The sequence below is a fragment of the Pectinophora gossypiella genome, chromosome 8 (genome assembly GCF_024362695.1).
Source record: "Pectinophora gossypiella chromosome 8, ilPecGoss1.1, whole genome shotgun sequence".
Taxonomy (NCBI): Eukaryota; Metazoa; Arthropoda; class Insecta; order Lepidoptera; family Gelechiidae; genus Pectinophora; species Pectinophora gossypiella.
Window position 1 is genome coordinate 14,440,786 of NC_065411.1, and position 22,943 is coordinate 14,463,728.

Sequence of the window (22,943 nt, forward strand, 5' to 3'; positions counted from 1 at the left end):
GCAAACTAACAAAAATTTAGGGTCCGAATACGAGAAGTACCATATTTCAGACCCTCAATTTTGATCAATTCTACATTTGTAGTGGTGCAGATTACAGTGTATTTGCTGAGCGTGTAGTGGTGTCAATGTTAGTGTGTGTGCGTGATAGTTTTTTTTTTTCTCTAAAGGCTTTGACTACTTGACAAGTGTAATAGAATGTCAGTGACAATTTATAAAGAGATTATGTATGAATAAATAAAAAACTAAAAATATTACAATCTGAGAAAAGGAATATTGGAAAAATATTTTTGGTTTAACGCATATTTTTTAAACATTTTTAAATAATGGGTAAGTACCGTGTTTTAAAAGAGGACATATATTATAATAAAAAATCAATACATAAAATGACATGGCTGTATGGGCATAGTTCCCTTTGCCTTACCCTTCGGGGAAAACCAAATCAAAAAGAAAGTTGTTGCATTTGCCGGCCTAAATAGTAGTCATTTATAATTAATTGTTTTTCCATCCAACATACAGATTTATTTATATTCTCTTTGCCGCGGACTTTTTGGTGGGAACGGGAACGGGAAGGTTGCTTTCTTCATTGAATAATCTAAATAATAAATACGAAGTGGTGTTTTGTGGTTAATGATCACATTAAGTTAGTCGGAAAACATTCCCGATAGTATTATTAAATCGGAATATTCAATAAACAAAGTGTACCTATCTATTTTCGCTTTGCGCCAACAAGCCGCTTACTTCGTTTGGGGTTTGGAGTAAGAGTCTGTGTGGGGGCTTAGGTTTCATCATTTCATTAATCATCATCAAGAAAAAAAAACACAAGACATGGCTGTATGGGCATAGTTCCCTTTGCCTTGCCCTTTGGGAAAAAAAAAATAAGATAAATTTTGAAATTCTTATGTATAATAAACAAACATCACAGACATCATGACAGATCTAAAACTAACGAAAATCTTTTTTCTTTTTTCTATTTGACTTATTTATGAATTTTAATCAAGAAAACGTGATAATAAGTTCGACAGCAACCAGTTCAGGTCCCCGAAACAGCCCATTTCAGGCCGCGTATATATGGAAATACTACTTCAACACGTCCCAGCCTCGTCATTTTTTAACGTCCTCGTTAAAAAAAACGTCCTAACCTGAACTAATTAACCTAACAATAAACACCACGCGTAAATATAAGTCCAGAAATGCGCTGCAAGTCGTCTGGACTGGGCGCGAAAACAACATAAAATTCGATTAGCTGCTAAGTGTCCCGCATGCTATCACCAGCTGTCACTGACATACGTATGAAGTCCCGCGGATTTTATTGGAACTAAATGACAAGTCATAATAATTATATGCGGATACTGCGACATCAGCGCCGTGCTTGCGGGACGTCCTGAAGCGCTATTACATCTTTCAAACGCGATGCGTCAAAGTTTGAACCGACGCAATTTAGGAAAAATCTACCTTATTATTACTGTACTGCGATCGTTATTTGTAAAATCATACAATACATATACACAATTCTTTATACACAATATAATTATTATGACATATTGTGGACTTTCCGGTAGACCTACAAAAATGGAACAATTCAACCATACGTTGTTTTGTTATATCTCAATGGGCTCAGGCAGCGTTTTCGCCGAAAGCTCCAAGTCGGCTATATTTGTAACGATAATTATGTTTGATATTCATCATCATTTTTGAACCATTTTATACAAACAAAAAATACTTGTATAAATTATATACCCTAAAGCACGCCCATGAATCACTCTACTCATTGGTGAAAACCGTATGAAAATCCGTTCAGTAGTTTTTTAAAAAATACGGAAATTACGGAAGGTACTTTAGTGCAAAGTACATTATTGTATAATTATAATATTACTGGTAAAAGTGATACTTTTTGAAAATTCCGTAACAAATAAACGGGTTCGCCAAATTCAATTGTAAAAAAAAATACAAAAAGTAAAAACAATTAAAACATGCACTTGGGGTTTGAACCGTGAAACTTAAGAATGGCGGCGACTGCTTTACCAAATGCGCCATTTAGAAGTTAGAAGTAGACTTCAAATTATGCATCTCTTTTAATAGCTAACCTAGTTCGCATGTGTGTGTGATAGCTTCGTGTTTGTACACAAATTGAAATGACACCAACTTTTGATGCAATGTTTTAATATGATATCTGCAGTAAATACTTCAAAATTGTAGCTTAACTTAAAGATAATGTATGTAAGATTTCGCCACCTAACGTTTCACTGGGTCAGAACTCAACACTAAACGAATAAATGGAAAAAAATACGAAAAATGCAGAAGTAACGCTATCTGCTGACGCAGCGTTACCTAGCTGACTGACACGCATCACCTTAAGGGCCAATTACATTAAGATAAGATATCTAATGCATTCCCTGATTATTTACCCTGTAATTTGGGCCCGATGCGTCGGGATCGGGCAGTGCAATGCAGCACACAGGCGAGGTGAGTCGCAGGCGAGACTGCCTGTTTGCCTGCCTGCGCGGGCAGTGCGATCCTGATCATGGAGTAGTCGACGCCACAATTTCGCCATACATTTTATACGCACACCCGATTTATTTATTCACAAAGAGGTTATTACATTCTTACATGAGAATACTCTCACCAAACTACAAAGGCGCTTTGTTCGCGAGCATGCATCGGCCCGACGAATTACATGAACTGAAGACTATATCCCAATTGGGGTAGTCAGAGGTACATCCATCGCAGGATGAATTAGGTACCCGCACCTCACTGAGCTTTCTGTTAGACGTAATAGGTGGGTGCGCCGCATAGTGGTCGAGGCAATTGAGTTAGTGAAAACTATACCTAAGATAAATTAATAACTCATTGTAACTAATTGTAGGAGCAAATCCAGTACCGGGGTTCGAACCCGATGGATTTGGGTAGTGTATAGCCCTTGAAAGAGATGGCGTGACGATCTGACAATCCAGATATCTTCCGCATAAGTAGATTTAATTTTGTGACAGTGCGCTGAAGCATGCATGGGATTAACTGTCTGAGAACTGATATTAGGCAGCTAAATTACTCAATTGTATAAAAAAATTATGTATATTTTTTTTAAGAACGTCTAGGGCCCTGTGCCGAGGTTTTTCTTGTAGCTTCTTTTCCCCGGCTATACAGGTTGTGAGAAGCTGCAGTAGTTTTAGGCGGATGAGACGTTCGTTATGTAAAAATTGACGATTCAAAGTGTAACTATGTTACCTATTGAATAAAGATATTTTTGAATTTGAATTTTAAGACCGTGAAAGACGCAGAGACGAACGAGAGGCCTTTGAAGAAAGAAAGAAAGAACGAAAGAAAGAAAGAAACATTTATTACTTTGCCCAGTGACTCGTTCACAACATAAAGAACAATCTATTTATGATTGGATGACGATTTGACCACAAGGGCTAAAATAAAATAAATCATAATTTACTCTGAGCCATTAATCTTGCTGCTTATGCGCATATCGATTGAGTCAGCAATAAATTGCATTACAATTGCAGTGACAACGTCGAACATGAGTTTGTATGTTTATTTTTATAAAGTTTATTATTTAAGGCGTCTAGAGGACAGGTCGATAATAAGATTGTGAGGAGGCGTGACATGTTTGACAAAGTAATTTATTTCTGCGGAGATATTTACTTTATGAAAGCTTTTGTTTTAATTTAAAAAAAAAACCCGGCTATACAGGTTGTGAGAAGCTGCAGTAGTTTTAGGCGGATGAGACGTTCGTTATGTAAAAATTGACGATTCAAAGTGTAACTATGTTACCTACTGATTAAAGATATTTTTGAATTTGAATATTTTGTAGTATGAAAATTACGAAAAAAAATAGATAAAACTGCGCTATGGAGCGATACTTGCTTTAATTGGGTAGTTTCCTCGGTCAAAGAAAAAATTTGAAATTATAATTACTAAATTAAGACTAATTACTAAATAAAGACAGATTTAAAGGTGACAAAAACGTTTTCTTTTTTCTGAGGGGGGGGGATGATTCAGACCATGATTTTGACTTAATATCAAGTGGAATCTTCCATCGCAAAAGTATACAATTGAAAATAATTAAAAAAAAAACATGAATAGAATAGTGAGCTGAACCATCCCTCAAAGTTTTCGTTACGATGATGTCACTAACAACCTGTATATTTTATGTAATGTAGGTTTAAGTTTTTGTATTGACAAATTCCATGATTCAAAGATTTTCCGTACTTAGGACTTCGTATGCAAGTTTTCTCCTTAGTGTTGCCTACCCCATTAGATATTTCGTGCGTGAGTTTCTGTATGTATGTGGGAATGAAAGATTATTATGAACGTGATTTGTATGAGATGAAGTTTATGAACGTGTCCTGAGTTGTGTGAGAGGTAGAGAGAGAGGGAGGAGGAAGATGGCGGCGGGTATGAAAAAATATTGAAGATAAAGATTCATTTTTACTCTATCACGCTACATCATGTTATCACCCCAGCATTATCCCGTTTTTCACGGGGTCCGCTTACCTAACCTGAAGATTTGACAGGTCCGGTTTTTTACAGAAGCGACTCCCTGTCTGACCGCGAAGGAAAAACCAGTCCAATACAGGTTAGGTCACATACTTCCGAAAATTCATATCTCGGGTATGTATTTGTAAAAATAAAGACAATGAATGATTCAACCTTGGTATCGATCTAGAAACATTATCACCGCGACAATGCCATACATTTGGCAATACTACACGGCCTACGGATGACTGTACTTCCGTATTGAGACTTGAGACTGTACTACCAATTAAGTCAGGAATTTCATTATGATAATGGATCTAAAACACAGGCATGATTCACGCTCGTAATCGCTATCGGGGGTAAACAGAGTCACAAGTACTGGGGGGTTAAAATGGCCACATCGGAGCAATTCATCTAAAAAAGCAATGTTGCTATTTGACATTTGTTTGCATTGCGCACTTACTTTTATATGCGCAAATGTCAAATTGCAATATTGCTTTCTTAGATGAATTGCTTCGATGTGGCCATTTAAACCCCCCAGTACTTTTTAATACCACTAATTAATGTTACGTCGCACTGTAATGTCACTTGGCAACAAAACGTACAAGAGTCGTTGACTGAATTCGAATACGAATACTGAATAGATAACAGTATAGATTGGGCACAGATAAAGTCGTACTGCTTATGTTATCTATGACTGTTCTGTTAGATAACAATGAAAGTAAAAACTTACTGATACTACTTTTTTTTTAAAGATTTGAGGGCGTTCGACCACGATCCAGCCTGGTTTTAAGCAGCGATGTGGTCTAAGGTGCTCGTACGCAAACTCAAATAGTGCCTATTCACTCTTGCTTTGAAAGTCCCCAAATTATATGTATTGGGGAACAATGACGGAGGAAGAGAATTCCATTCTTTGGCAGATCGCATACTGAAGGAAGAAGTCTCTGAAGGAAGAAGTATCTAGCGGTAACTGTGTCCGTGCAGTAGCGGTATCTATGGGCAAGGTACGTTCCTATGCCAATCAAAATTGCACTTTTTTAAAAGACAAAGTGTTATTATAAATGTAAAGAAAAGCATATAGTGTGGTGTAGTGTGTGTGTGTAGTGTATAGTGTATGTTGTTAAGCAAATATCCAATCTAAGTATGAAATGGCAGAAAATTATAATGAAATAATCATCATTGGTAGAAAATTATAAAAAATATTCCATCTTATTTAGAATTATAGTCATAGACCAACCCGCTGTGGAGCAGCGTGGTGGAGTATGCTCCATTACCCCTTTTATTGATCGAGGGGAGGCCTGTGACCAGCAGTGGGACGTATATAGGCAGTTTATGTATGTTATAGACATAGATTATCGTATTATAGATACACATAAGTTATGGTAGGTCTCATCGCCTATTATAAATACATAATCTTCTAGAAACACGGTTGTTTCTAATATTTTCTAATACAATTATCAAATTATATTTATCATATATTTACCAATTTACTTTAGCCCAGTATTTGGGCTGAAAAAATCAGTATGCCATCGATAAAAACACTGATATACGAAATGTAACTGTCAGTACTATTCAGAGGCGGAAGATAGGAGTCCTAGTCCGGCTTTGAAATAGACTACTCTTGGCGCCATCACACTCGTGTCAGACAGAGTACTGCGGGGCAGAAGGCAAGAGGGAAACCACTGCCCTATTTTTCCCTAAAAAGTAGACAAGCGTGGCTATGAAATTAGTGATGATCGAAAAAATAAGAAGAAACTGTTCTCTTAGTCGCCTGTATGACGTAAGTAGAATAACAAGCCACGGACTGTAAATAATATAGAGAGTTTTTATCCCAGACTCCGTCTAAAAAGATATGTGGAAAGAATTTGTTTAGTATTCTATCTAGTTTTTAGAGTAAATAGGCAACTGGGACGGACTGGCGCCAACTCAATGGCTTATAAGTCTGCGTTTCAGATTTACTTTTATTTCCCACGATTGCGCAATTTCAATACGGGAATGAGGGAATTCGCCCAAGGAGAATTGTCGACCCGACGACATACCAATCGAGAGATTTTACAAAATATTTAGTTCAAGAAGCTATTTAAAAAGAAATATGGACCGCAACTTGTGAAGTGGATTCTTTAAATTCTTAGGTTGAGTCATGTCGCGATAATAATATAAAAATTTAAATGTTTTTCCGAGTTCAACCAGATGTGTTGATGTACAAAGATGATTCACAAAGAAAGGGACTTGTTGAAGATGGGAAAACAGGGTTCGATCCAACAGACGTAGGTTGTGTCTGGTAGGTATACTTAAATGAAAGGTAAACAACAGATTTATCGAAGTATAATATTCTCCAAAAAAAATATAGATGGCGCTGTACAGAATTGACTTTTTTAACATTTAAATTTCATAAATTCAAATTCAAATTCAAAAATATCTTTATTCAGTAGGTAACATAGTTACACTTTGAATCGTCAATTTTTACATAACGAACGTCTCATCCGCCTAAAACTACTGCAGCTTCTCACAACCTGTATAGCCGGGGAAAAGAAGCTGCAAGAAAAACCTCGGACCCCATAGATTGCAGACAATGCATCTTTTATCTTTGTTTTGGGTATAAATGATGACCCTTATTATTACACCCAGGCACAAAACATTTTCCATCCATTACTCTGATCAAAATAAAGAGGAGTATTATAGGTAGCAAAATATTTTTTTAGAATATCTGAACCAACCCGCAGTGGAGCAGCGTGGTGGAGTATGCTCGATACCCCCTCCGGTTGATTTGAGGGGAGGCCTGTGCCCAGCAGTAGGACATATATGGGCTATTTATGTTATGTTTAAGTTATCTGATCCAAACATCAACCATTACATTATACTTTTGTTCATATTATTATGGGCAATGAGAAAATAGGTAATCACATTAAATCTGTACAACGCCAACTATATTGTTTTTGGGGATCGTAGCATGGAGTCATCGTGGCTTTCGTATTTATTATTTAGCATGCCAAAGTAAAAGATGTACACTTTAGTTAAAATTACAACTCTTACGATGTTCTTATGATAAAAAATATAATGTTAAAATCGGATTACCTCAAGGATACAGGATGCACGCACGAGTCAACTGGGATTTCCAAATGAATGTATTAAAACCACGGCAAAACTTCGATCAATAAATCCGACGATTATTACACAAAACGACACGTTAACACACAATTTTCGATTTGGAAAAAATAACTTTCGCACGGGATATGACGCGGACTGTCATCCAATGTAGGTGGAGTTGTGGCAGAGAACAGGTGTGCCATAAAAATAAAAGAGAACTTATTAAGTCACATAATGATGTCATTATACAATTGCTATAATTATGATACCACAATCATCATTAAAAAGACCTTTAAGAATTCATTACAATTACAATAATTATCCCTAGATAGATAGACACGGATTTTTTAAAATAACAAAGCATTATAGAGGAAAAGCAATAAAAAAGTAATAAACCCAAAGGGGAATTAGGAAAAAACCGTGTAAACAAAACATTAGGCCGCTGTCGATGCCAAATTCAACTCGTACTTACATTTCGCTTCATCTCACACATTCATGACAACAATTGCTTTCCGAGTATCACAAAACACTGTTACTGGTTAAATAAACGTAACTAATTGCGTGTAATAGCTACTATCTTGAGTTACCACAGTAAGTCTCGTTCGTGAACTGAAAGTTGGTCGGTGTTGTGGGCGGCATCAGTACCGAAATAGAACTTTTGGAATAACTCGCAGATTATTTTCCTGCGTCACTGTGAATAACACTTCTTATATATTAGCGGATAGTGGCTTCAACGCGCCGGCTTTTGCCTAATTATTCAAAAAGCTTCGAAACAGACATAATGGTGTGAAGGACGCAAGGAGTGCCAACTCGTGCCCGCGGGAATATATGAATATTACGCCAATTAACGTTTCTTCGCGCCACTAGATGCCAATTTTCACATTGTGCCTTACTAGAGCAAAAATTGGATACATTTTTGGGGGGTTAAAAAGGCAAAATCAATTTCATCTAAAAAGCAATATTGCTATTGCACACTTACTTTTATATGCAAGTATCAAATTCCAATATTGCTTTTTAAATGAATTGCTTCGATGTGGCCTTTTTACCCCCTTGATGTACTGTCTCTTCATCATTGTTCTAAGGGATCCACTTTTCATCCTATCTATGCACAACAAAGGCCTGGTACATTAGTTAGAAAAAAATATTAAAAATAAATTAAATTAAATAAAAAAATAAATTAAATTAAATTAAATACATCATACTCAATAGTAAAATTACTGCACTTTGCTAACCTACATTTTGATCTGCTATCTACACATAGATATTTATACAGTGTAGGGTACACCTAATTTTCACTTAGAACTTGTTATGTAAAGGACTCGAGCCCACGATCTATTATACGAAGGCAATCAAGTTAATTACTGAACGATTAGTCTCATTAATCATCATCACTAATTTAAGAGCCACGCTCTTATCGGTGCAGCATTCTCCATGCTACTTTTTAGAGAAAAATAGGGCAGTGGTTTCCCTATTGCCTTCCGAGTTTAGATCCCTTTCCCTTTCTCATTAATATTTGCGATTATATATTCCGAAGTAGATTGATATCTACACGTAATCTACATGAATAAAATCATGCATCACGCCTGTATCCCCGAGGGGTAGCCAGAGGTGCACTTATTATCTAGTTAAATACAACGTGATGCATTCACACGCCACGCCACGTGTGTGCAATGGATATCTTCCTCAAGAGTAAGAGGTCGGTCCTTGGAGCCCACGACTCAATCACCGGCGCCCACGCAGCGCACTCGCTGCAATTTGTATAGGTAAGACTCTGTTTTGCAATGTTGTATCTGTAGGGCTGACATTGTCGTATGATTTGTTCGTCAATATTTGTGTTTGGGTCGTAAATAATTGAGCATCAGTCAAGAAAATGTCAAGTTTGGAGGTATTTCCTGTTTGGGCAATAAAGTATGTTATAAATGCGAAAGTAACAATGTATATCTGTCTGTTACGCTTTCACGTCAAATCTACTAAACCTATTTTGATGAAATTTGGTAGAGAGATAGATCAGACCTAAGGCAAGAACATATATGATAGCTTCTATCCGACTGCGGCGTAGGAGTGTTATGTGTTTGACAGTACTTTGTATGTGTATGTAAGTCTGATTCCTCTTAACATCGAAACCACTTATCAAATGAGGTGTCACTAGATGCGTCTTGATTGTCCGGTGATTATAAACTAGAAAAAAATTAAAAAATACTCTGTGGAAGAGAAAATCTAGAGTAGAGAGTCTCCGTAGTCGTGTTTTAGTTTTTAAATTTATATTATTTAGGGGTGGAATAATCATGCCGCATCTTCACGTTAGGTAAGCGGACGCTGTGAAAAACAAGATAATACCAGGGAGATGATGATGATGATAAATATGCCGCGCGCGACAACCGAACGATACGAGAACGGAGTCGCGGGCGGAAAGCTAGTAGGTAGTCTTTATTTTATTATTATTTTTTAATTTATTGTGCGGGTACTCGCGTTTCACCGATCGGCGTGGTTTGAAAATCAGTGTTGCCCTCTGGGTACATTTTCACTGAACCATGGCCTATTTTGGTGCGCTGCGGCACCCATATGCCTTTATGTTTTCCAACTAAATATTAATGTGTGTATATTTGAATGTTGTAAATGTATATGTGTGTCGTAGGTTTTACCTAAATAAACTTTCTTATTATTATTTTTTTATTTATAATGTTTAATGTTAACTGCAGCATGTTCCCAGCCCTAGCGTCTGCATCAAGCAAAATCTCGACAGACAGAGAACTACTTGTATTTAATGATAATAAACGATCCAAGGAGTGTTATTTACTGGGTCATTTAGTGGGTAGCTTTGCAAACTGACGTATCTGCATTTTTTTGCTAGAATAATTTAGAATAAGTCTTATTGACAACTAGCGAACCGCCCCGGTTTCGCTCGGGTGCAATGCCGAGGAAAAAATTAAATATTTACGACATTACATTAAAAACCTCAAAAATAACAGTATTTGTCCGCTATTTAATGAATGTTATTATACATATAAACCTTCCTCTTGAATCACTTTGTCTATTAAAAATGAAAAGATATAGGGACAGAAAAAGCGACTTTGTTTTATACTATGTAGTGATAGTAAAGGTTGCAAATCAGATTCGCCAAAAATTTCAGTTACTTCAGTTAGCGACGTCAGCGAAGATTTCTTTGATTACCTTTCCGTTCACTTGCAGGATGACTGTAATGCTGATATCGCACAAGTACTGCTTACAGACCTTACTTCTATTTTTGACTGTAGCGAAAGAAATAGAATGTTGCAAAATCCGACAACGGGATTGATTTAATTCCAAAATTCTAACATGACGGAATACCTAGGTGTCAGGCTGGTATAAGCCGTTAAGCCGTTGGTTCCGGTTACCACTTACTGATGTAAGTAAGTAGTCGTTACACGAGCCATGTCAGGGGCCTTTGCCGGCTCAATAATAACCCTGACACCAGGGTTGATGAGGTTGGTAATTCACCTCGCAACCCATACGATAGAAGAAGCTGGTAACATCCCCCTAGCATTATCCCGCTTTTCACAGAGTCCGCTAACCTAACCTGACGATTTGACAGGTCCGGTTTTTATAGAAGCAACTGCCTGTCTGACCTTCTAACCCGCGAAGGGAAACCAGCCCGATACAGGTTAGGTCCCATATCTCCGAAAATGCATTTCTCGGGGATGTGCGTTTTCTCACGATGTTTTCCTTCACCACTGAACACGTGATAATCATTTATGATCCAAACATGAATTCGAAAACAAATTCGACATTCATTGGTTTAGGCCTGTGCTTAAATTAGTGATGTGATAGGTTAGGTAATATATTTTATTATGTTTTTATCTATAACAGACCGTTGTAATGCCGTGCTAAATTAAGTACCTAAATAGATTAATTAGATCATGCGACATTTTTTTTATAAATCCGTAGCATAACGCCAACTAGTCTACAGTCTAGATAACAGTGAGTAATGGGATGGCTACACGCGAATCTAAACATTTAACACATTGGAGTACTGTCTATTATCATAAACATAACGGCCTCCGTGGTCCAGTGGTTGAGCGTTGGTCTGCAGGGTGCGGGCCAGCTCCAACTCCATCCTGAAAACTATCGCGGCCAGGTATGGCTTCCCAATTATCAGGCACTGGGCCAAAATACTCGTAAAAAGGAACGAAATCTTATGATGTTTTTTCTACCACCTACGCTACTAACATTATCTTTTAAAGGACGTAATATACGATCCCGACGACCCGATTACTCTAGCCATAGAGGCAGCCAATCAGCTCGCGACACCAAACACTTCAGGTCCCCTATACCGACCCCGCCGGCGTGGTCGACGATTTCCCTCATTCAGCGCTTATCGCTATCGACCCACTAGGGTCGATTAATTCTTTCAAATATTTTTCCTCTCAGACGACGCCCTGAGCCGAGGTTCGCGCCCAACTGGGCACCCTCAGGCCTGTTGTCTTAAACGTTGTACCGGGTGAGAGCCTTCAGCGCTCCCCATTTGTCCGGCCAAGTAGTTAATGCCATCTGCGGCAAATCTACAATAAGTCACGTCAAAAAAAAAAAATTATCTTTTAAGTTTTATTCCATGTTACTAAACAATTGGATCTATGTGTTTGGAAATAAATAATATCTCGGGCCTATGGAGTCCCGGACTTTTGGAAAGCGTGTGTGGGGCCGAAACATTATGCGCTAATGTCATATTGGAATATTCCTTTTTAGTTTTTATATGATTTGCATCACTGTGGTCTAAAAGACCCCCAGGTCAAAATCATCACATTAATTGAGTCAAATTCGGAAACAAGGTAACATTTAATAAAGGTAGAGTCAAATTACCGTCGAATCAATTCGTTCTGATTAATCAAATACGAGTTAAGGCCTTGATCTTCAAACGACTGGTCTATTGGATTCAGTCATTGTACTGTCGGGAGTCAGTCAGTCGGAAAAGCTAATCAAATAGCCATAATGGTGCATGGGTCTTTGCCTGTAAGTGTATTTTGAAGCAAATCAACATTGCTTTTTTAGGCCCGCAGAGACTAGAGGCAGGTGAGCGTGGCATTCAGGAATCGAGCACGGTATAATGAGAACATAATGAGGATAAAACCTCTCAAATACTCCGCCACTCCTTAATAATACCCATTAACATCCCTATGGATGGATAGGGAGATCGGGCCTTAAACCATCACGCGGGCCCAGTGCGGATTGATGGTTATTACCGACTGCTAATGCAGCCGGGACCAACGGCTTAACGTGCCTTCCGCGGAGGAGCTCGAGATGAAAACTTTTTTTTTTTGTGGTCACCCATCCTATGACCGGCCTATGCGAAAATTGCTTAACTTCAACAATCGCAGGCCGAGCACGTTAACCGCTGCGCTACCGAGCTCCTCAAACACCACCCTATATACTTAGTTAGATTATAATCTGAGGAAAATCACCAACAACCGTGCGATTTACATTACATACAAGAGATTAGTGATCGATCGTCCCTAGGTACCTACGTTATCTGATTGACTTATAATTGCAGGTAACTAGACGCTTGGTCGCCATTGTTGTTAGTTTGAAACAATATATTGGTACTTGAAACGTCTCGCTTCATGCTTCGTGGGTTATCGTCGAGCTGACATCGGTTCCTGATAGGGTTAGTGTAAGAGATGGTGCTCATTGAGGGAAGCGTAACATAAACAGCCTATACACGTCCCACTGCTGGGCACAGCCCTCCCCTCGATCGACCGGAGGGAACATGGAGCATACTCCATCGCGCTACTCCACTGCGGGTTGGTAAAAGTGACTGGACTAGCAGCCCGGCACCAACGCCTTAACGTGTCTTGCGAAGCATGGAATTATCATACCAAGCAAACCACAGTTTCACAAAGTGATTTCGACAATGTCCCCATCGGGAATCAAACCCGGACCTCCAGACCGTGGGCTCAACGCTCTAACCATTAGACGAAGGAGGCAATCACATATTGCTTTTCAGATTATTATAGACGAAATTTCATATTAAGATGGGCAGGACACTTGGCAAGACGGGAAGACAACAGATGGACTAAGGCTGTTACTTCTCTTCTTCTATCGTGTGGGTTGTGAGGTGGAGTACCAACCTCATCAACCCTGGTGTCAGGGTTACAATTGAGCCGCCAAAGGCCCCTGGCATGACTCATATAACGACTACGTACTTACATCAGTAAGTAGTAACCGGGACCAACGGCTTAACGTACGTGTTAAGGCTGTTACTGAATGATGGTCAAGGGATGGTATGCGATATCGAGGAAGACCACCGGCCCGGTGGTCGGATGACATTGTGAGGTATGCCGGAAAGCAATGGATGAGACTTGCACAGGACCGGAAAGGATGACGTGAAAGAGAGGAGGCCTATACCCAGCAGTGGGTAGATACAGGCTGAGTAGACAGAAGATAAAGCGTAATTTATCTATTTTCATTATATATATAAACTAGGGTCGCGTTGGTTCGTTGAGTGTGTACTATCTCTAAATAAGTTTTGACTTACTTAAGATAAAGTTTCTATAAAAAATAACCTTCAAGTTCAGCGGAAACAACGAGCGGACCAACTACTTTAATTACAGAGTAATGAGTAGAAACGTGCCGAAGTAATCTCCTTCTTATCGTGTGGGTTGTTAGGTGGATAACCAACCTCATCAACCATGGTGTCAGGGTTACTATTGAGCCGCCACAGGCCCCTGACATGACTCATGTAACGACTACTTACTTACACCAGTAGTAACCGGGACCAACGGTTTAACGTCCTGTGTGACGTAACGTGGTTCGGAAGGCCGAAGTAAAGAAAACCAGTAAAAAATGGGAATATGCGGTATATCATGGTTACCATGGTTACGCCCGTCAACTCGCTAGAGAGCGTGGTTACCATAACATACCAGCGCGCATGCACAGAATAATACATATATATGTATAGAACGGCAACTCTCCGCTCCCCACCAGTGGCTGAGCCGAATCCTCCCCCTCAATATTCGTTACGATGTCACTAACACCCTGTATTAGTTATCAAATCAAATCAAAAATTATTTATTCGGACAACATAATATCCATAGGGTTAGTAACAAAAACTTACTAGTTAGAGGTGGACGATATTCGGATTTAAATCCGCCCGCCATCCCAATCAGGTGGCACATTAAGGGCGAATCGTATTTATCGGCAATCGCATTCAGGATTCTGTTGGAGCTGCCGCGCACTCGTTCCAACAGTGAATTATGAAGACGGAGGACGAAGTCGCGGGCGTTAAGCGGGTTACGAACGAATAAATATAAAGAAAAAAGAAAATTAATGTGGAGGCAAGAGTACCTATGTCAGGATCCAAGCAAATTGAAGTCCATAGTCTCTGCTTACCTCCGTGGAAATAGGCGTGAGTTTACGTATGTATGTAAATTAATAAAAGAAGTTACACAATTAGTCAACGACTGACATTTTATTGTACGTAGGTGTACACGTTGAGTAAACACGAATATTGAGCTGTACGCCGTATACGTAGTGAGTCAACAATCGATTAATCGATCATGATTATAACGCGTAACGCCCCTGAGACAATAATACCTTACAAGTTCAATGAAAATTATTGAAATTATTAATGCATATGAAACATAGTTTTCTTTTTAATTTTTAGCTTTTTTATGCAATTTTACAAGACAATGAGGGACTTTCCAGGGTCATCATCAATTTTATTTTTATTTATTTTATTTTTATTTATTTATTATGGACAACTTACAAGCTACACTCTGCACATGCAAAGTTACAGACAATAAAAAAAAGATTAAGAGCTAGCTCAATTACAAGTAGTCACAGCATGCACAATCAAGTGAACAAGAAAAACAAGATATAAACTATATTAAAAAATAAAAAATAGACATAATTTAACAAAAAGCAGCCAGTGCAATATTTTTATATGCATTTAAGGGCATAGTAATGTCAAGATCATGATATCTGGCCAACATATTATACAATCTACACAACCTGGAAATAGTAGCATATTGACCCAAATTCGTTCTAGATGGTGGAGTTACAAAGAAGGAGTAGGCTTTTTTCCTACGAAGTCTCAGCGGAGTACTTATTTTAAATTTTGATAAAAGATGTGGGGAATCAATAGAACCGTTAAATAGTTTGTGCAAGAACACGAGGTCCAGTTGCTTCCTTCTATCAATTTAAGAGCCACGCTCTTGTCGGTGCAGCATTTTCCATTCCAGTCTATCAAAGGCCAATTCCTTGACTTCCCTATAAGACACGACGTTAACTTTTTCTTTAATCTGTTTTCCATGTAAGATCTTCTTGGTCTTCCCCTTCTTCTCTTTCCTTTTAGCTTTCCTTCTATGATGTTTTTAATAAATTCGTCGTGTCTTATTAGGTGTCCAATCATCTTGCCTCTTCTGTCCTCAATAATTCTCAGTATTTGTCTCTTTTCCCTTACTTTCCAGGGTATGTTCCTCAAAATCAATATAGATGGTGCTGTACAGTTTATTCTTCGTTTAACCTTCTAATTACATGGATAACAGACTTATGCATCTTTCATCTTTGTTTTTGAGTATAAATGATGACCCTTTTTATTACACCCAGGTTCAATTACATCTTCCACCCATTATTATTCTAATCAAAATAAAGAGAAGCGATATACGTGGCAATATAATTCTAAACATAATGTGATCAAGATATCAAGCAACGATAATTTTTATGCGTCTGCCATTACATTGTATTTTTGAATAATTATGTATCTAGGTACAGTTATGAGAACACATACATACACATACATAAACTCACGCCCGTAATCCCTAATGGGGTGGGCAGAGCCACAAGTAATCAAAGACAACTTGCAGCCACTGTTGATACGAAGTCCAAAGATGGATATGATGAACCTTATGGTGATAAGGGATCAGCCTATCGCCCATAACATTAGTCCATCATGTTAGAGGACACAATCCCTCTGTCGGTTTTTACGACACGCCCGGGAAGAGAAGCAGCTGAACGTGTTCTATGTTATGAGAAAATAGGTAATTATAAAGTTAAAACTGAACAACGCCATCAGAATCAGAATCATTTATTCAACGTAATTATCATGGATAAACTTGTTGAAGTCAATGTAACATTTTTGAATTTACGTCATTTCGCAAGGTGTTATGGCTGAGGAGAAGAAATGACAAGAAACTGCAACAGCAACACATCTTTTAAATCAATGAGGGTACATTACAAGTTATTTAATAACTAGAGGAACACATTCAATACCAGACATTTTTATCATTTAGGTAATCATTAATCTTATAATAAGCTTTTTTACATAAAGTAAGCTTCACGTGAGCTTTAAATTTATTCTCTGACAAATTTAAAATATTATCTGGTATTTTATTGTAAAAACGTATACATAACCCCAAAAAAGATGAATTTAATTTACTTAATCTAGAATTTTGAACAACAATTTTATTTTTATTCCTTGTATTGTAAGTATGCCTTTCACAGTTTCTCGGAAGGAGAGATACATTTTTACGCACATGGGTTGTTCTTCTTTTTTATCGACAATGATCTGTCCTTCGTTCTGCTTCTGATAAGTTATGTTTTAGAATTTTATTTAATGTTTTGATTGTCCAAAAATATAGTTATCTTATTATACTCAAAATACAAGCAAAATACTAATCGGTTCCTCAATTAGTTATTAACGTAGCTTGATCGTTTTTCACAAAATTATGTGACAGAGTGGTAAATTGAAATGCTGTCTCCGATGAAAAGGGCCACTCTGTCACAATATTTTTTGGAATGCGCCTGCAAAGAAAAGTATGTTACCAAGATAAAGAGAACCACTAAATAGTCCTCTACAGACACATCTTTATATGATGTTTTAAAATATTTATTGCCGTTATAATTTTAAAGATGTTAAATCCGATAAATCGAGAAAATGTCTTTTTATTGTCGATAAAAAAGAAGAACGACCCACATACATAATGTTGTACATCTCTATTGTTTTTGATGAACGTCACCTGGAAAGTCCCTCATTTTTAGTAGTTTTTGTCCACTACCGAGAAAGATTGTTGGGCAATGGGCATGTTGTAAAAGCACCATTAACACAAAAATGTCATTGTCACGTTGTGCCGCCTGAACGCGAAGGTGCGAGGGAGACAGACAGTTCATGCGCGCTCCCCCTTTTGTCCTTAGCGGCTTACAGCCATTTAGACTAACCTAAGGGCTACGGTAAATCTAGCTATAGATTGTCCTGCGCAGAGAATTGCCGTTCTATACGCTCCTTTAATCTATGCCTTTGGTTTAGAATAAATGAAGACAAAATTTACTTTCAAGTAATCACCTAACCTTGGTTGTTTTCTTCAAACACAAGCGGGTGTTCTGACGGTAAAGCCTTTGTGTCGCCAACACCGTGTAATTATTTCACGATTATGATAATTATTCTTCTCGCACCCGCCAACGTTAAGTTTATTAAAAAGAACACTAACTAATAGTGCGTATGGAACGGTAACTCTTCGCCCCGCACCAATTCGTATCGTGCGCCGAGCTAGATTTACCTCACCCCCTCTGGGTCTTGCTTTAAGTTTACTTTTTTTTTTAATTAAGCCTTCACAGCATAGACTCTAGGTGGGAATAGAGATTTCTTTCTGATCTCTTTCCTGGTCTTGACCTTAGATTCATGTTTTGTCAACGCCTTGCGCATTGCACGGGTCTTCTTGACTCTGAGGTCTAGAGGCTTGTACTTCTTGTTCTTGTAGTGGTTACGCAGGTTTACCTTCATCTTCTGATGGTAGACAATGTACACACGTGCAATAGCTTTCCTGACCACACGTATCTTGGACAGTTTTGAAGCAACTCCTCCAGTAACTTTGGCCACTCGAAGGTTTGACAACTCTGTCTTTAACTCTTCTAATTGTTTGAAAAGTTCCTTCTTGTCCTTATTGCGCAACTCGGAGCACTTAACCTTACCCATTTTGGAAATAAAAATTCCAACATCATCCGACCACTACGAAATTTGACAGATTTTTAGTTTAAATGACTGTAAGGCGCTAAGGAGTAAGTAGTAAGACGAAGCGTGCGGACTGTCTGTCTTGCTCACTCTTACACGGTAAGACAGCACAAACTAAGAACGTCCAACGTCCGCAACTGGCCATAAAGATGATCATTATTGTCACACAAAGGTGTTGTTGTGCTCCAGCTGGTGTGTAGAAGATGGTAAAGAATACAGCGATTGACTTGACCACGATACATTTTCAAATAATGGCACACAAAATTGACATGTTACATTGCAGTGTATCGAAGAAAAGAAATAAAGGTATTGCCATTTTATACATAAAAAATACAAATTGTTGGATGTTGCCAACAATTATGTTGAAATACAGAATATCCCTTAGTCACCTATTAAAACAAGGTTGGGATGATAAGCAGCTAAGCACATTCTCTTATCTTCGTCACTCATGAGTTAATGATTAAATAATATCTTGAAATAACATATTCCTAAATATTTGTTATATCATTAGAAACTTCGATCATATGTGTTGGCAGCACTGTACCCAACTAAAATATGGCACTTTCAAATAGAGGCGTTATAATAGCGACACGCCGCGTTTCCATAGTTATCTCACATACTTAAATTAGAAGGTTCACATTGGATTGAACCATAGGACATTATAAAATTTTTTCAACATACTCAAAGTGGTATCCCTCAGAATTAATGTGGGGACAATATTTTGTCAGATTTTTCATAGAACTGTGTATCTAAATAATATTATTAGATTAAAGACAAGGAAAATGTATAATTAAGGAAGATTCTGTGAATACCTACATTGTAAGAAATGAGATGAAAATGTTAATAATAAAATACTGTCTAGAAAACACAGTAATAAATAAGTAGGTAACTTGAAGAAGAATAACTAGAAAAATATACACTACGAAAAAGACCACATGTTCCATCATTATCCTCGTAACGCCGAAGCATAATTACGATTTCGAAGTAATAAACGACGGTGGTACCTTGAAAAGGACCAAATTTTTGTAGTCGTAAAGGCCGAGCACTTCAAGTACAAATTTTAAAGTGTTAGAGTTATCCGATCGGGTTCAAATTAAGTGGAGACCTATGTAAGGATGAATAGAAGACATTTTTGAAAAAATTACGTTTTTTTTTTAGTTCTTCCAGAAGGACTCCCGGTTTAAGTCACTACTTTTAGTAAAATCTGAAAAATATTATTATTATAAAGGGTTATGTATTTTTTCATTAACATACATACTTATTTGTACGTCATAAATATGTGTATATACTTACATATTTAAATATAAAATAAGTAACGAGTTTTAGTTTTTATGATGTAGTTTGAGATTAGTCCCTCTGGAAGTACATTAGGTTTTTATTATTAGGAAAGACATTAATTCATGGTGTCAGTTTAGATCATCATTAGAAGGAAAAAGGAAATAAAATGAAGACGGTAGTTTTTTTTAATCATAAGATCACGTAAGCAAGTCAGTCTATATCGGTATGATTTAATCACATATAACAATTTAAAAAAGTATTTGAAAAATATCCGGACATGACACCTAAAGTCCCTTGAAAAGGACTAAAAAAGTTTGCTTTCATATTGCTAACGAAATCGATACGAAATTGATAAAATAACTATGTCATGTTGTTGATTATTATCTTGCCAGCGATTTCTGAAAATAATGTGTATGAAAAACTACGAAATTCGATTATTAACTTGATTTTTTTTTTACCTCGTCGCCGTGTGCGCACCATCTTTACCAATAAAATGTCAAATTACGACAAGTGATACATATTTCTTTTTTATTAAAGGCACCTACCTATTCACGAAATTGAATGAACTAGTTCATAGACAAAATACTTTTTTTCTCAATCGGCGCAAAGGTTTGAATTAAATTGACAGGCAAAGTTTTGGTACTTTTAAAAGTACCTTCGTTGATTATTAGAACAAACTATTTCAAAACCTTCGGCCTTTATGACTACAATTATTTGGTCCTTCTCAGAGGACCCCAGGGCTTACGAGGTTATCCCAGAAGTACCTTTTGGTTGCTAAAAAACACATATCTTTACAAATGTACAACTTTATTTCTGGCATTTATAATATTTTTTTTACTTTAATACAACATACCCTCTACAGTCCCAGTGCCCAGCAGAGGGGTGTATTCAAGCTGTTTATATTATGTTACAATGTATATAAAATATCTGAAATAAATAAAATACCAAAAATAAAGTGTTGAAGGAAACAGAAAAAATAACACAACAAAATATCAAACTAACCTCACAAGCAGGCAGTTAGCGAGGCACTCGGGGCACTGTGTTAGGGCAGGAGTCAACCGTCCTGTGGAAAACCACCACATTACATACCACATCACAACACCCCACTTACTTCTACAACTTCCAGAATTAGCTGTTCAGTATGTCACACTAGTTGAGATTACTAAAGGATCTAGAACACTACACATACTAAGGCCTCTTGAAATTGAGTAGTGTAATAGAGCCTTAACCAAATAAGACCCACGGTCATTTCTAACATTGTTTGCTCTTGACTTTAACAAACCTCTACTAACTAATACCACTAGCCAGTTTCTGGAAGCAACTACTACGCAACTCAACAAGCTACATCATGTATTCCACATTAATTTAACTATTAATCCCAGTTATCACACACAGTCAAGGATACTACAATTGGAAACTTGCCAAAAATGTATTGCAGCAAGCTAACAAAACTGAAAATCATCAATGCAACCATGGCATTAAACTTAAGGATTAGTTAGTTACATCACGAAACGCCCAGCGATGAATAGCAGATGACGCTATAGAACAACCATTGAGGAATGTGTTAGCTCCGTGCAATAAGTACATTAGAAAAAAATACTACAATAAAACGGGAAACGATATCCGATAACAATGATTGAACACTTACGAAACTTCTTCCTCTAAGAGGCATTTCAGTCACAAATATAAAGTTCACAGAATTTTATCACTTTATACAGTCAAATAAATGAGAAACGCACGTTTCACATGCACTAATACAAACAATTTCTTTGCAAAATGCAGATAAAAATTGACAAGAGCGTGCACTATTCTAGAACGATCAAGGTCTGTCTGGAATATTTTATTACAGAAATAACAGCAACGTGAAATAAAGATAGTGCTATACAGATTTCTCGCTTGGCATCTCAGTTTTTCATACGAAGTATACCCCTTGTGCGCAATAATAATCGCAATAAATTTAACGTTTCATTACACGCAGAGGCTATTGCATGTAACGAATGGATTGTTTGTGTAAAGGTGTCATATACCTATGAAATAATAAAGCAGTGTAGATGAGGTTGCTAGTTTGATTAAAATCAACTTAATCAATATTTTAGAAATTTTCTTATTAATCATTTACACCAAATTTACACAATTATTACAAAGTAAAATGAAACGTTATACCAAAATGACACTACTTCAGCCAATCAACAAGTAGTTAGAAACTGTCAAATATTTTGACCAATCCACGAGAAGTTGCGTTACGTAAAAAAAAAGTGATGTACATCAACTAAACAAATATCGATAATGGTCGTCATCGATTCGTTTGGGAGTTTTTCAGTTAGTTCCATCATTATATTGAGATGGCGTTGACACCACTTTAGGAAAACTGTGATAATTATTTAACATTCCCATATTCAAGGGAAGTAATCCAATAATATAGTTGCAAGACCGAATGTCCTTTTAAAATCCTAACCCCTATTGTCTGGTCTGGAAATCTCAGCTGCATGAGGATATAGTAACAATTTCAAATTATGAACTAAATAAATAAATAAGTGTTACAAAAAACACATGTCATTGCTTAAAAACTAGATATTAATTACATTTAAAATTAGTCAAATAGCCCGCTTACCCGGCATACCCGGCTCAAATGTACCCATCACGCTGGCCGCGTTGCCACGTTGGATGGCCAGCGAGATGTGCTGAACCAGGTATGATCCGGAGCGGGGGTCGCCACCACGATCTCGCAGACGTCGCCCTAGTTCTTTAACGAACTTTTTAGCTTCCTCGCACCATGGTCCACCCGTCTCCACCGCAAAAGGGACAAACGAATATTGCTGCTGCAAGTCAGCGTACTTAATTCCCTTAACTAAATTATAATTAGTAGTATTTTTTCTTCTCAGTAATAAATAACATAAATTATAGTGAATGATGCAAATAAATTGACTATTTGATTTTGTTTTTGGCACTTGATATAAGGCACCCGTATTCGATATTTCAGATGGTAATAGATCGATCTAACTGATTTGATACGACTTTTTGGCTGAATTCAGTACCTGTCGAATGAAATAAATTTATTAAGGAATAAAAATATTTATTTCATTCATAACAATTTTACGTGATTGTAAGTACTTCCTAGACC

The 22,943-nt window shown here is 37.3% G+C and overlaps 2 protein-coding genes across 3 annotated transcripts in view; both read right to left on the reverse strand.

The window, feature by feature from the left end:
• Positions 1-21,633, reverse strand: part of LOC126369223 (BAG domain-containing protein Samui) — a 35,543-nt gene extending 13,910 nt beyond the window's left edge. Inside the window, exon 1 of one of the 2 annotated variants that reach the window (XM_050013544.1) lies at positions 21,471-21,633. In XM_050013544.1, the coding sequence (XP_049869501.1) occupies positions 21,471-21,494 (24 nt within the window). In that variant the 5' untranslated portion in view covers positions 21,495-21,633. Of the gene's footprint in view, positions 1-8,038; positions 8,116-21,470 lie in introns of those variants that run through there. The other variant, XM_050013545.1, reaches the window with a different exon arrangement.
• LOC126369284 (60S ribosomal protein L35-like) lies at positions 18,129-18,551 on the reverse strand. Its single transcript, XM_050013643.1, has one exon. The coding sequence runs from the start codon at positions 18,506-18,508 to the stop codon at positions 18,137-18,139; it is 372 nt and encodes a 123-aa protein (XP_049869600.1). The 5' UTR covers positions 18,509-18,551; the 3' UTR covers positions 18,129-18,136.
• Positions 21,634-22,943: the final 1,310 nt, after the last annotated feature.

Bases quoted from the DNA above. Each gene is read 5' to 3' on its own strand.
- LOC126369284 (XM_050013643.1), bottom strand. From the start codon at position 18,508: ATGGGTAAGGTTAAGTGCTCCGAGTTGCGCAATAAGGACAAGAAGGAA.